Consider the following 13,183-nt stretch of genomic DNA (forward strand, 5'->3'; position numbering starts at 1 on the left):
TCTGCACGTGTTTTTAGTCACAATTTATTGTCTGTCACTGCTCTCATGTCCACGTTACATTACAATTCCACGTTTTGTCAGAGTCTTTTCAATTCTCATTTTGGTAAAATAAATAGAGATACGTGACCCTTCTGGGCGGGCTTGCGAGCCCTGGTCAACTTCATGATTGAGTTTCCCGATCAGACCCGTGAAGATGGCCCACTGTGCCAGCGATGGTTTTGTCTGGGCAGACGGAACCGCGTGTGGGCCTCGAATCCGGGCGGAACTGCTCTGAGGCTTGGACGCTCTCGGCGTCTGTGGGTGGAGCTCAGCTTCCAGAAGGCTCCAGGTCACCGCCTCGAGCCTCGTGGAACTGACGGGCACCATGCAGGAGAGCAGACTTGCCGACCCCACACGGCCCTCTGACCCAGGACACCCGGAGCCGCCAGAGCGCGGGGCGGGAACCCGTCCCAGGAGCTGCTCCCGTGGGAGCACGCAGGTGCCACGGGCAGCATGGGACGCCCCCACGCCCTGCCCCGTCCAGCCCTGGCCGAGGCAGCACCGTCGTCTGCACCACGAGGGAACCCGAGCTTCCGTCCCGGCCCGACTGTCCCCACGCTGAGCCACCTCCCTCCTCTATTCTGAATGATCCTGATTCCCAAAGAAAATGGAAAAAATGCTTTTCAAACATCATCACTGTGATTGTGTTTTGCTTTCCGAGCGCTGTGGGTCTGTGACTGCTCAGCACACTCCCTTGGTCCTTCCTGGGGCCAAGCTGTCCCCACGGCTGCTCAGCCGTGCACTCGACACGCAGAGGCCCCCGTCTGCCACACCCACGTGTGACACACACCAGTGCCCAGATGTGTGCTGCAGCTCGCCAGGAACCTTTCTGCATGACCCACGGCGAGATGGGGCCTCGGGCGCCGGCGTGTGGGGACGGGCTGGCGACGCGTGTGTGCGGTGGGTGTGACGCGTGTGCAAGCACAGGCGAGAAGCCGAAGGGCCGCACGCGTGTGCGGACACAGGGAGATCCCGGGGCCCGGGTGGCTGTCACTGTGCCTGCCCAGCAGAGACCAGCCCGGTGGCCTCAGGCTGTGGCTGAGCTGCCAGGGACCTGTCTCGCTGTCCGAAGCCGCAGGCCCCTCCTGCTAGCGGACCTGTGGTGAGGGGGCGCAGGCCCGGGTCCAGGGCCACCCCCGTGCGGGAGGCCTGGGTGCTGGCTCCCCTGTCCGCTCCGTGCTCCGTCTCGAAGCCCCAGCCTCCCCCAGCACACACGCAGGAGGACGTGGCCCGGGCTCGGGCTGCCCAGGGCCCTGCCGTGTGGCCGAGCGCTGGGGGAGCCGGCGTCCGTGTCCAAGCTTTGGCGGGGCTAACGCGTGGACCACTCGCAAGGTGAGAGGGGTGCGTCCCTCCCTTCAAAACTCAGGAGAGGAACAGCACGGGGAACGTACGGGACGGATGGTGGCTGCGTCCTCGGCCTGGAAGCTGGTGTCAGCAGAGAAGCAACCGTCACGCCACGGGACACGCCAGTGCCCTTTCCCACGCTCCTGGGCGTGACGGCCAAGACAGACAGACAGACAGTGCGGGGCCCTCTGTGCATCCTCAGCAGCCAGGTCAGGACCGGTGTGGACGGGCAGAGGCGGCTCCCCTGTGCCCACGTGGCCAGCGGGGACAGGCGCGCTATCTGACGCGCTTCTCCACCGAGTACACGGAGATGTAGTAGTCGTTGCTGCCCACGGCCAGGTGCGGCTGCGGAGGAGAGGCGGGTGAGCCAGCGGCCCCGGGGCGGCCCGGCGAGGCAGGCGGGGAAGCCGCAGGCCCTGAGCTGCGGCTTTCAGAACCGTGTCAACCCCCTCGGTCCCCTGGGACCGGCGAGCCACCCTTAGCACTGCCCCCGGGGATGTTCTGGGAACCTAATGTCACCGTTCCGCCACAGCCAGGGGCCCACATGGCACGGAGGCGGGCAGGTGGCCCTGACTGAAAATGCAACAGCCCACGGCCGCTCCGCGGACTTGAGTAAGGACAGGCGCGGTGTGACAGGAGTCTGGGCTGCCCCCGCCACGGGGAGCACGTGTGCGTGCTCGTGTGTGCGTGCATGCATGTACATGTGTGCACACGTGTGTGTGGTTTCCCGGCAGACTTTGCTGCAAGGTTTCTCCATGGGTGACACTGGTGTAGGGGCCAAAGGTGACAAGAAAGGCTGTTTCCCTGAGTGACAGGATTTGGTGCTGCTTCTGGAGTGAGCACGGTGACGGGCCCTGCCTTGGACACGGGGCACAGAGGCCCAGGGCAGGTGGATCACTTGGGCCCCACTGACCCCCGTGCTGTGGCTGGGGCTTGGCTGCAGCCCATGCGGTCACTGCCACGGCACCCCACATCCCGAGCCACCCACGCACCCCTGCCCGTGAGAGACAGACCCAGTGTGGGTGGAAGGCCAGGCAGCTGATGGCGCCGACCCGCTGACCCATGAAGCCGTCGTAGTACTTGATGTTGTTGATCAGGTCCCCGTCCCCGTTGTAGATGGCGGTGAACTGATTCATGGAGCCGCTGTGGACAGGAAGAGCTGGCCGTCAGTCCTGTCCCTGGGCTGGGAGGGATGCCCGGAGGCGGCCTGCCACAGGGTGGCTGGTCCCACCCGCTCTGCACCGGCCAAGGGAGCAGATGCCTCGCTTGGGGCTCCGGCCGGGGAGCCGGTCTTGAGGGCCGGGGCCGGGCAGCGACAGGCAGCAAGGGGCCCCGCTATGTTGCTCTGGCTCGTGCCCTGCTTAGCGCCCACTGTGCACACGGAGGCCGGGGGCTGACCATGGGCCCGAGGCGGTGGGCGAAAAGCCCGCGTTCCCTCCCTCCACAGGGAGCAGGGGTCCCGCACCTACCAGGCAATCAGGCTGGCCTGGGGGTGGATGTCCAGGGCCGTGAGCCCCTTCACGATCTGAAGGACATTCACAGACTCCGGCATCCGCGGGTCGAAGAAGCGGACGTCTCCGTTGACGCTGCCGAGAGAGTCACAGTGACGCCAGGGCGTGCTGGCCCCCAGGACCAGCTGTGTGGAGGGTGCCCGGCCCCTAAAGCACCCAGTGAGGGCCCCAGGCGGCACATGCGCCCCCACCCCGGCTGACCCCGGCCAGCAGGACTGCCGCTGAGAGCCAACAGAGGCCCTGCTGGAAAGGCAGAAGCCACAGCAGCGAAGACTCAGGGAGGGCGTGAATTGTTTTTTTCATTTCCTGTCTCTGAGATTAGATTTTGTGGAGTGGGGACGTGGGGACACGGGGACGCGGAACGGAGTGGGGGGAGGGAACGGGAGGGGAGGCCTGGGAGGTCCCGTGTGCCCTCGGCCCCCTCCCTCTCGCCCTCAGCCTGTGTTCTCCTTTTATGCTGTGAACAAGGGAGCCAGCCTCTCTGAAGGAACAGCAGCTCTGTGACTGTAAATCACATTTCTCTGTCCCTTTAATGGGCCAATAAATATCCGCTGCTCTCAGCGCAGGATTTACTAGTGGCAGAAGTGGATTTACGGGCAGACGGCTGAGGCACGCACGGGGACCCCGGAGCCACGCACTCAGCGGGTGCCGCTGTGCCTGCCCAGGGCTGCGTGCCCACCCCTGCCCTGTGTGCGCCCCCGAGACCTCCTGTCACCAGCGGTGAGGCCGGCCAGCGGGAGGACGGACGCGTCCCCGGCCTGTGAGCTGGCCCTGACCCTTCTGGCCAGTCCCGGAGAAGTTAATTACCGCCTGAAATGCCAGCACTCTGCAGCTGCTAAATGCCAGGGACGTGTTTTAAGTGGAGGGAAACGAGGCTGTGACAGCCGGCGTCTCGGGAACGTCCAGCCCTCATTACCTCACGCTCACGATGTGGCCCTCGGGGTGCTTCTGCAGGCAGACCTTCACCACCCAGGCCGTGTGCTCCCGGTACGTCATGACGCGGCTGCAGGACGCGGAGTGGGGGCGTCAGAGCCCGGGGGCCGGGCTCGGTCGGGGACATCTGTGCCCTCCAGTGCCTGGCCCGCCCGGCCCCTGACCTAGGGACCAGCTGTGACAACGAGTGTGCTCCCGGATGCCTCCCCTGGGAGCTGGAGCTCAGGGAGGCAGTGCCTCACTGGGACCCCCGACCCACTGGCTCCCCGCTCTACCACCCGTGGGGGACCCAGATGGCTCTGGGGTCTCGCTTCCCCGGGCCTGGCAGCCGGGCAGCAGTGAGACCAGAGGCATCTGGAGGGAGCCTGGCGGAGGGGGAGGAGGCACGGCGGAGTCACCATTCGCTGAGCGCCATCCTCCTGTCGTAGACGCGGATGGAGCCGTCGCCGAGGCCGGCCACGATGAGGGAGCGGTGGGAGTCACAGGACAGGCTTGTCACGCAGCTGTCGGCGCCCGTGGGGATATCCTAGGGCCAAACGCAGACCCCAATGAGGCCCCTTGGTCCAGCCCCACAGCTGCCAGGACCCGAGAGCTCCCTGCGAGAGCTCGTCACCCAGCTGGGGAAGCCATCGAAGACCTGACGCGCCGGAGGGACTCGCGGGGGCCACCGGGACTGAGTCAGGCCCACAGCCACCGACTGCCAGCCGGCTGCCCCGGAGTCCCCGGCCAGAAGGACAAACACCTCTGGTAATGACTGGCTCTGGGCACCACACTTCCCATTGGCCTCCTCTTCCCTAAAGAGGAAGATGAAGCTCTTTAGGCAGGAATCGTTCTCGCCAGCCCCCCCAAACTCCTGATGAGTCCAGGAGTGTCTAGAGGGTCAGCCGCCCGCAAATTGGCCCCTTGCGGCCCCTCCAGGAGGCCATATGTACTGGGGACAGGAGGGCGGGCGGGGGACCCCGGCTCAGACAGGAAGAAACACAACATGCAGAACGGGGGGTTGGAGCTGCTGAAGAGGCGGGGGCGGGGCCTAGGGACCAGCCCCCGCCCACCAGGGGCCTCAGGGGGCCTGTGGGCGCAGAGCGTGGGAACGGGACCTTGGCTGGTTAGGAAGGTGCTTTCTGGGGGTGGACAGGCCACTGGCCGTCGCTGGCTGCCAGTGCAGCTGCATGGGGGAGGGCACGATACAGCGCGGTGAGGCCACCCGCGCCGTGACAGGACGTGAGGGCGTGGCAGAGGGAGCCACCTGGCCCCCCACCCCATTGCAGGTCTGGAGCGCGCGCCGAGCCGGCCCGGCCTGGTTCCCGTCGGAGCTCCGCGCTTGGCGGAGGCCCAGGGCGGGACGCGGAGAGGCCGAGGCCCTGCCCGACTCCGGGGTGGAGGTCCTGGGCCCACGGCCACCGCCACACTGCCCGCCAGAGTGTCAGGGACCCCGCCTGTTCCCCGCCCGCTGCCGCTTTTCCTACAGGACTTAGGCAAAACCAACGCACGGCTTTCTCTTTACGAAAACCGAACGAAAGGCACTTTGAGAAGTACATGGACATCCTGATTTAAGATGTTTTCACTGCTTCCAGATGAGCAGGGCTCGCGCACGTGTTCCTGCTGCGGTGTCCCCAGGCTGAGCGTCCACAGGCACTGACGCTCGAGGGCGGCGGGAGCAGTTACCTGCACCTTCATCTCGCGTTCCGTGTCCCAGATCCGGACGATCCGCACGTCCCCTGAGCTCATGAGGAGCCCGGTCTCCTGCTCCCAGTCCACCACCATGCCAGCTCCTGGAGAGACGGACAGAACCGGTGTCGCCGCCGGAGCCTGCTCTGGGCGGCCAGCCCCTCAGCCCGCCGGCGTCAAGGAGCGCCACCACTCGACCCCACAAGGCTCTGGCTGGGAATCCCAGCGCACTCTGAGTGCTGGTCGGGGAGGCAATTCGGAGCCCGCCCCCGCCCCCCCGATGGGCCCAGGCGTCTGCTAGAGGGACGGCACTGCCACGGGGACGCACGGAGCAGGGCGGGCCGCGGGGTGCGAGGCGGAACGTGGGGGCCAGACAGCGTCCAGCCCAGCCGCCAGCGAGAGCGAGGGGACGTATCCTAGAGTCTGCGGTCCCCGCAAAGCACGGTGAGCCCTCCAGCCTCAGCGTCCAGGCCAGACCGACCTTTGAGGACCTTGTTGCCTGGAGCCGAGCCTTAAGGTCCTGTTACCCCAACCCGAAACGCCCTCAGCAATGACGGTCTGGGACTCCAAACAGGGCCAGCCCCAGCCTGCTCCCCAGGACGCAGATGCAGAGCCTCCCATGGGCTCAGGCCCCAGGCCCTCTGGACACCTGCCAAGTGCAGGAGCTGTGGGAGCACGTGGCCAGAGGGGACAGGGTGGGGGACAGTGGTCCAGGCAGTCAGGCCTCCCAGGAGGGTGCAGGCGGCGAGCCCTGCCCGGCTGGCCCCGCCAGAGGCGTGGCTCTGGGCCTCCGCCCCGTCCTGCTTGGTCCTATCCAACTCGTCCGTGACATCCGTGATTGGTCCGCAAGGAGGGGTACAGCACCCTCCGTTCCCGTGGGGACGCGCACAAGCCTGGCTCACGGCCACGCCGCCTGCCGTCACCCTCCTGTGGTCATGGCCCTCTTGCTTCCTAGCTGCTCCGAGTGACTGAATGTGAATGAACCCCAAAGGCCCCGGATGCTGGACGCTCTGCTCACCGCTCTCTGGCAGGTGGCAAGGAGCTCGCTGCCCGAGATGCCCACTGCTGTCCTGCACGTGGCACTGACTCCCATGTACAACTGACCAGCTGAGCACGGTGGCCCAGGGCCCCTCGGCCTCTGGCCCGCTCCCCGCTGCCCCATCACAGAAGGTGGCCCTCTGGCTTTCCTTTAGGCCCTCAGAGGGAGTGGCCTTGCCGTTTGAGATGCACCCTGGGGTGCTGGCGCACACCTGCTGAGGGGCAGGCCGGCTCCTGGCCATGTGGCTTTGCTTCCTGGAGCCCAAGAGCGGAGAGGGCCCATCTCCAGTTTTCTCTTTGCTAAGCATTTTCCTTCATTTTGTGCTTTTTACTTCTTTGCAAAACACTAACACATGGGTCGGAAGGTTTGTAGGAACCTTTCGTCCTGCCTCGTGGGCACACGGGCACACAGGGACCCACCAGCCCCAGGCCGTGAATGCCTGCTGCGGAGAAAGCACCTAAATGCAGGTGGGGGACACGTGCTTGCCAGAAAGCTGATCGCACCTCGGCTGGGGTTCTGCAAATGACACCTGCTGCCTGGACTGGGAGGCCCCGCCTCTCGACAATTTATGGGAACGCTGAGATTGAGAGAGAAAAAGCAACCGTTTTGTAAAAAAATAACATCGACAGCGCCACGTTGGAGTGGGGCCGGAGCTGCAAGGGCCTTGCCCATCCTGGGTCTCCAACCTCTGCAGTGTTTAAATGGGCGAAGACACCTGTGGGCGGGGCCTCGGCGACCCTGCGCCCCCGAGAGCAAAGACAACAGGACGAAGCAGGACGCCGGGCGGCTGGCGCCCCCACGCCGGCTGCCTGCACCAGCAGCCGCGCCTCCCTCCCGTGGCTGTCTGTAGCCTGAGGGCCGTGCGTGTGCGTTTGCCAACACAGCCCCAGTGTGGGGGTCCCAGGGCGCTGCATACGGGCCTTTGGGTAAGGGTCGTTCTGCGTCTGGGTTTTTCAGATGTAAACAGATGCTGCCAGGGCCTTAGCATTAGGTTCTGAAAAAGACGCTTTCCCAGACGCTCTGTGGAAGACACGTCTGGGTCTGGGACGTCTCTGCTCTGAGGAAGCTGTGCGGGTGCCGGCTGCGGGCCTGGCCGCAGGTCTGGGCTGCCCCGTCCGCCCCGGAAGCTGTGAGGATGCGCTGGGGCGCTCTCATGAACGGATTTGCACCGGGGCTGTCTCCTTCCTGGACGAGTGTGACGGTGGCTCAGAGAGGGACGAGGACAATGGAAGTGCCTCGAATGCAGTAGAGGCCCAAGAGTGGGCATCGCGGGGGGGGGACACAGTCGGAGACCCCACTTTGGGAGCCAGGAGGCTCAGGAAGAGTGGCCGCGAGGGGGAGTCTGCTCTGCAGCGTCGAGAGCCCCTCCCAGAGGCTCGCCCAGCTCCCCGACACATCCGGTGACACCTGGGTGCTCATGGCCAGTGTGTGGGCGCAACAGAGAAAAGCCCCAGCCTGAGCCTCTGCCGGCCCTGCAGCCTCCCGCAGGCGTGGGGACGAATGCCACCACGCTGAGGACAGGGCCCCGGCGGCCATGGGAACAGAGAAGGCATCCACCCCCCTGCTTACTGCAGTCAGGGTCGACGGAGACCTTTCTGGCCAGACCTGCGAGGAGACAGGGGTCGTGGGTCTGGGCGAGGGTGTGTCACCAGGCAGAGCGAGCAAACTAAACCAAACCAGCCAAGGGTTAGTCCAGCGCCAGGCAGAGGCGGGGCCGGCCGCGGTACGCCTTCAGAAACGCGGGCTGACCTTGCTGGGCGGCTGGAGCCTCGGCAGAAATTTACCTGACACACATGAACACCTACCCTCAGGGCTTTGGGCCCAAACAAAAGTCTGTCTCTAGATGGGAGTCAGGAGGTGCAGCGGCTCACTGGCAGGTGGCCCGAGGTGGCGGTGCTTGGACAGGCCCACGTGCGGTCTGCGGGCCGGCCAGGGGTCAGGGGCTGGGAACGCACACGGTTAATGCGGCTGAGCTGGCAGTGGTGGCGGGGTGCACAGGGCTTAGCCTCAGGGGGTCCCCAGAAACGAGGCTTTTGATTTACCAGTGGCCCCGCCGGGTCTCAGAGGGCTCTGCGGGGTGCTGGGCCCAGGGGTGTCTGCCAGGGCCTGTGGTTTGGGGACGGTGGCCCCACCACTAATGCTACTTCAGAGCATGGCACTCAGCTCCGAGGGTCCCGGGTTCTCCTGGCTGGGGCTGCGAGGGAAGCGCCCCCAGGTGCACGGTGCACGCGTGTGTGTGCGTGTACGCGGACGGCCAAAGGTATTTCATAATGACGCAAAGACCCTACACCGACGCCCCAAGACCCCAGGCTCCTGCGGGAATCGGGGTGCCTGCCTCTGCCACACGCTGTGGAGTGGCATCTCCTCGAAGCAGCTGCCGAGGCCCCTGCACCGCCGGTGGCCCGGCTCCCCAGGCCATGACAGTCACCCACCCATTCACCAGTGTCGGGGAGACGAGGCCCCCCACGCGCACCGCACCTGAAGGGCGCGATCCGCCCAGGCTGGAGGGGCTGCCACCCGCCAGGGCGCTCCCCAGCCTGGGCCTCCGCACACAGGCAGCGCCCGGGGAACGTCGGGCAGGTGGGAGGCCTGCTGCCAGCCCCCAGCCCCCAGCGCAGCTGCCAGCATGGGGCCGAGGGGCGGGGGCCGAGGGGCAGAGGACAGGCTCGGAGGTGGAGAGGCACTGTGACCGCGGCCACGTCGGCACACGGCCGGGCCCGCGGGGCCCTGCAGCACGAACGAGGCTGTGGCGGGCGGCTGAGGAGCACTGTGGTGACGGTTCTGCTCTCGACACGGCTCCGTTTTTAAAAACCACGTGCAAGAGCCGTCCCTGCCTTAGACCGGTCCGCGCAGGCGGCTGGCAGCCCCCGCCCCCCACGGAGTCCCCTCTGGGCCTCCTCAGGATGGGCGCTCGAACATGGGGGGAGAGGAGCCCCAAGGACAGGCCGGACACAGAAGAAGCCATGTGGAAGGTGGCAGGACACAGGCGAGGCCCACAGAAAGGGGACAGGGATTCCGCTGTGAGCGTCCGGGAGCCCTGACCGCGACAGCCTGTGTCCTGCTGCCAGGACACGCCAGGCTGCGCGCCGCATTGCGGGCTCTCCCCACCCTGCTCTGGCCCAGGAAGCACGGCGGGGGTGGCATCGTGTCCCGGCGAGGGAGGTGGCCGAGCCCACCTGGCAGGTGGCGTGCAGAGCGTGCCCCGCCGGCGCCCCCGCAGGCCCGGGCGGCAGGCCCGGGGGCACGGCCAGCCCCCAGGAGTGAGTCTGGGCGCCGGGGCCGGCGGCAGCACAGCGCTTCCCCAAGCTACACTAGTGTCACGTGGGCTGGGGACGGAGGGCAGGAGCGTGCAGGCCAGCGGGACGGCCACCGCGCTCGGCCGGCCTCCAGCACGCCAGCGCCTTCGTGGTGACCAGGGAAGTTGGTGGGCTCGTGACTCCAGACTCAGCGCCGTCACCGGGGGTGGGGGGGACGTGGGGCCCTGCCTCCGCCCCTCCCGGCAGCCCTGGGTCCCCGTTTGCCCAGGAGGACGCACCCCGGGTTGTGGGCAGCATGTCCGAGAGCCCCTGCCAAGCGGTCACCATCTCCGGGTTCTTCTCCAGATCGGCGAAGTTCTTCCAGACCCGGATGGCGCCGTCGTCTTGGGGAGAGAAGAGAGGTGGCTGGAACCGTGGCCGTGACGAGACCGCTCGGATGCGGCTGTGGCGCCCGCTAGGAGGGCCGGTCCCCTGGGGCGTGGGCCCTGCCTCCCGACCTCGGCCGGCTCCTCCCCACCACGTTCCCTCCCCCTCCCCGCGGACACCTCACCCAGAGAACTAGCCGCACTGAGGGGCAGTCTTCGGTGCCTGTCGCCCCCTTCCCGCTCCTGTCTGTGCCCCACACAGAGCGGCCTTCACATGAGATGTGACCTTGGCCTGTGGACTCCCCAAGGTGGAACACGGCAGGGCGCCCCTCCACACCTCCAGCGCTGAGCACTGGGCAAATGGCCCTTGCGTCCTCAGCAGACGAGGGCGAGGGGAGCCTGCATCCCCACGTGTCCTCCCTTCCTTCCCCGGGTGCTACACCTGCCCTCTGGCCTCCCTGGCCCCACACGTGGCCCTCGGAGGTGCTCAGGTACCAAGCTGCTCCCGCCCCGCGTCACCTGCCCTCGAGGATGCGGTCATTCGAGAGACAGACCCAGAAACGCTCGCTGAGCCGAGTCCCCAACCTCTACCCTGTCTACTCGTCCCCTCTCTGGTCTCCGGACAGTGGGCCTTCTGTGCTCCGGAATGTGGTGCCTCTGGGGACCGTCCGCCACGGGCCCTGGGCCCCGCTTCTGTGCTGCCATGCCCGCTGCCTTCCCCCTGCTCTCGGTTCCCGGGATGCTGGCGTGACCGTCCTAAACCCTGCTGGGCTGCACTGTCCCCCTCCCCGACGCCCACAGTGGGGGTGGGCTTTGGCAGTGGCTTGGCTCCGCTTGGTCCTGAGGTAGCACTGCTTGGGGCATGGCTGCCGGAAGGACCTCCCCCTGCGGGCGCCCCTCACAGCAGCGGTCAGGAACAGTGACAGGTTGTGTTGCCCCTGCAACCAGCTCAACTATCTCGGTGGCTCAGAAGCCCAGGACAGGACCCGGAGCAGGACAAAATAGACACAGCAAGACCCGGAGCAGGACAGGTCAGCACAGAAGAGGACAGGACAGGACGGGCCCAGGACTGGGGAGCACGGGAGTGAGTCGGGGTAGGATGTGGCTTCTCTTGCTCACGCGTGCCCCCCGCCCCCACGCCTGTCACCTCTGAAGGAGGTGCCATCAGGCAGCGGCTTCTCGTCAGCAAGCAGCAGGGGCACCCCGCTTTTACAATGCTGTGGGAAAATGGCTGTTGAGCACGGGTGGCTTCCTTGGAACCGGGGTTCAAGGGTGAGGGAGAAATGACATTTCTGACCAGCAAAGAAGTCGTGGCTGCATGGCCGGCGACGCCGCACGGCCGAGGGGCGTGGCTCACCCCGGAAGAGGGTGCCCGATCGGGGCAGGCGGGGGGCCCCGGAGCTCGTCACGGTGCAGCCCGCCTCCCCTGGCCTCGCTTCTGCGGGCTTCACCAGGACTACAGGGGCTGAGGCTGGCGGTGCCTCCTGGTCAGGGGAGGGCAGGGTCCCAGGGAGGAGATAGTGTCGTGGGACAATGACAGACACTGGTCACTTGGCTCTCCCCCGCAACCTGTGAGGGGACCTTCCCTCACAGGCGTCCTGGCCCCTGGACGGTGGCGGCCTCCCTGATGACCGTCCCCTTTGCCAGAAGACATGGACGGGGTTGCGTACCCGTCCCCTGCCACCTCTGCGTCCGAGCCTGGGTCTCCGGCCACGCGGGCCCCACTCACCCGTGGCCGTGAGCAGGAGGGAGCAGTCCTGGCCGTTGAGGTACTCCATGGCGGTGACCCGTGTGTACCGGGGGTTTCCGTTGTGGAAGTAATCCAGCTTCTCCCCCTTCTCCCAGTCCCAGAAACTGAGGGGGACAAGAGGGAACGAGGCTGGGAGACCATGGGGGAGGCCACGGGGGCACCCCCTCGCTCCCGCTGGGATGGCCGCGCCCGGCAGAGTGGAGATGACGCGTGCTGGGAGGAGGTGCAGGCGCGGATGCCCCCCGCACTGATGCGGGGGTCGGGGGAGGCTGCGGGCCCCCAGCAGTAAACCCAGGGCCACCGCAGACTGGGCTCCGTGGCCGGGTGTTTACTCAGGACGTTTGCCCGTGTCCCCAGCAGCACTGTTCACGACAGTCAAAAGGCAGGGACAAGCTGTGACAACTAAATGGCTATAAAATGACATAAAGGGCTTAGAGCTGCACCCAGACGCTGAGCAACTAATGCTGCTTGTTACTGTCACGTCCCTGTTAAGGATACACGACTGTCCACAGAATCCCCCACAAAAATCTATTTCCACTTGAAAAGGAGCTGCTAACGGAAGTACGTGGGTGGCCTGCAGAAGTCAGCACCGAGGTCGCATTTAGCTCCTTGGGGATCGAATCCACGCGGCTCCAGAGCAGGAGTCAGAGGCTCCGTTATGTGACTCTGTGTCTTTTTCCAACAAAACCAGCCCAACAAGTAAACGCAATGTAGACTTCGTTCCATTTTACGTGTCGCTTTCCTCTAACTTGTGTGAAAAGTGAACGTATTTTTAAAAAACTGGAAAACAAAACCTGACCACTCCACCACGTTTAAAAAAAAGGTGGAAACAGCCGCCGTGTCCGCCGATGGACGGGTAACTGGGCTGCGGTCTCTTCGTGCATGGGACGCTGTTCAGCCAGAAACAGGACGGCATTCCGCCCCCGGCCACGACGTGGGTGGGCCTGGAGGACGTTATGTCCAGTGAACTCAGCCAGTCGCAGAAGGACAAACACTGTGTGGCCCCACCCACGAGGTGCCGAGGGCGTCAAATCCATAGCGATGGAGGGCAGGGCGGTGGTGCTGGGGGTGGGGGTCTCAGTGTTTAATGGGGACAGAGTTTTGGTTTTGCCAGATAAGAAAGGTCTGGTAGCGGCGGTGGTGGCTGCGCAGCTCTGAGCTGGGCACGCTGACGCGGTTCAAGGGCAGCTTTCACGTCGCGAGTGTTTAAACACAACGAAACGAAGGGAGGCGAGGGCGGGGGAGGGTGCCCCGTGCCCCGCTGGGCCCTCCCCTAC

At 65.8% G+C, this 13,183-nt stretch overlaps 1 protein-coding gene across 3 annotated transcripts in view; it reads right to left on the reverse strand.

The window, feature by feature from the left end:
- Nucleotides 1–13,183, reverse strand: part of RPTOR (regulatory associated protein of MTOR complex 1) — a 204,266-nt gene continuing 191,083 nt past the window's right edge. For 2 of the 3 annotated variants that reach the window (XM_039859512.1, XM_039859511.1), the window contains exons 26-33: nt 11,886–12,010; nt 10,070–10,174; nt 5,493–5,599; nt 4,226–4,353; nt 3,811–3,897; nt 2,853–2,969; nt 2,397–2,526; nt 1–1,728 (exon numbers count right to left, since the gene is read on the reverse strand). In XM_039859512.1, coding sequence (XP_039715446.1) covers nt 1,660–1,728; nt 2,397–2,526; nt 2,853–2,969; nt 3,811–3,897; nt 4,226–4,353; nt 5,493–5,599; nt 10,070–10,174; nt 11,886–12,010 — 868 coding nt within the window. In that variant the 3' untranslated portion in view covers nt 1–1,659. The remainder of the gene's footprint in view (nt 1,729–2,396; nt 2,527–2,852; nt 2,970–3,810; nt 3,898–4,225; nt 4,354–5,492; nt 5,600–10,069; nt 10,175–11,885; nt 12,011–13,183) is intronic. The other variant, XM_039859510.1, reaches the window with a different exon arrangement.

Source organism: Pteropus medius, unplaced genomic scaffold (genome assembly GCF_902729225.1).
Source record: "Pteropus medius unplaced genomic scaffold, Ma_sr-lr_union100, whole genome shotgun sequence".
In the NCBI taxonomy this organism is placed as follows: domain Eukaryota; kingdom Metazoa; phylum Chordata; class Mammalia; order Chiroptera; family Pteropodidae; genus Pteropus; species Pteropus medius.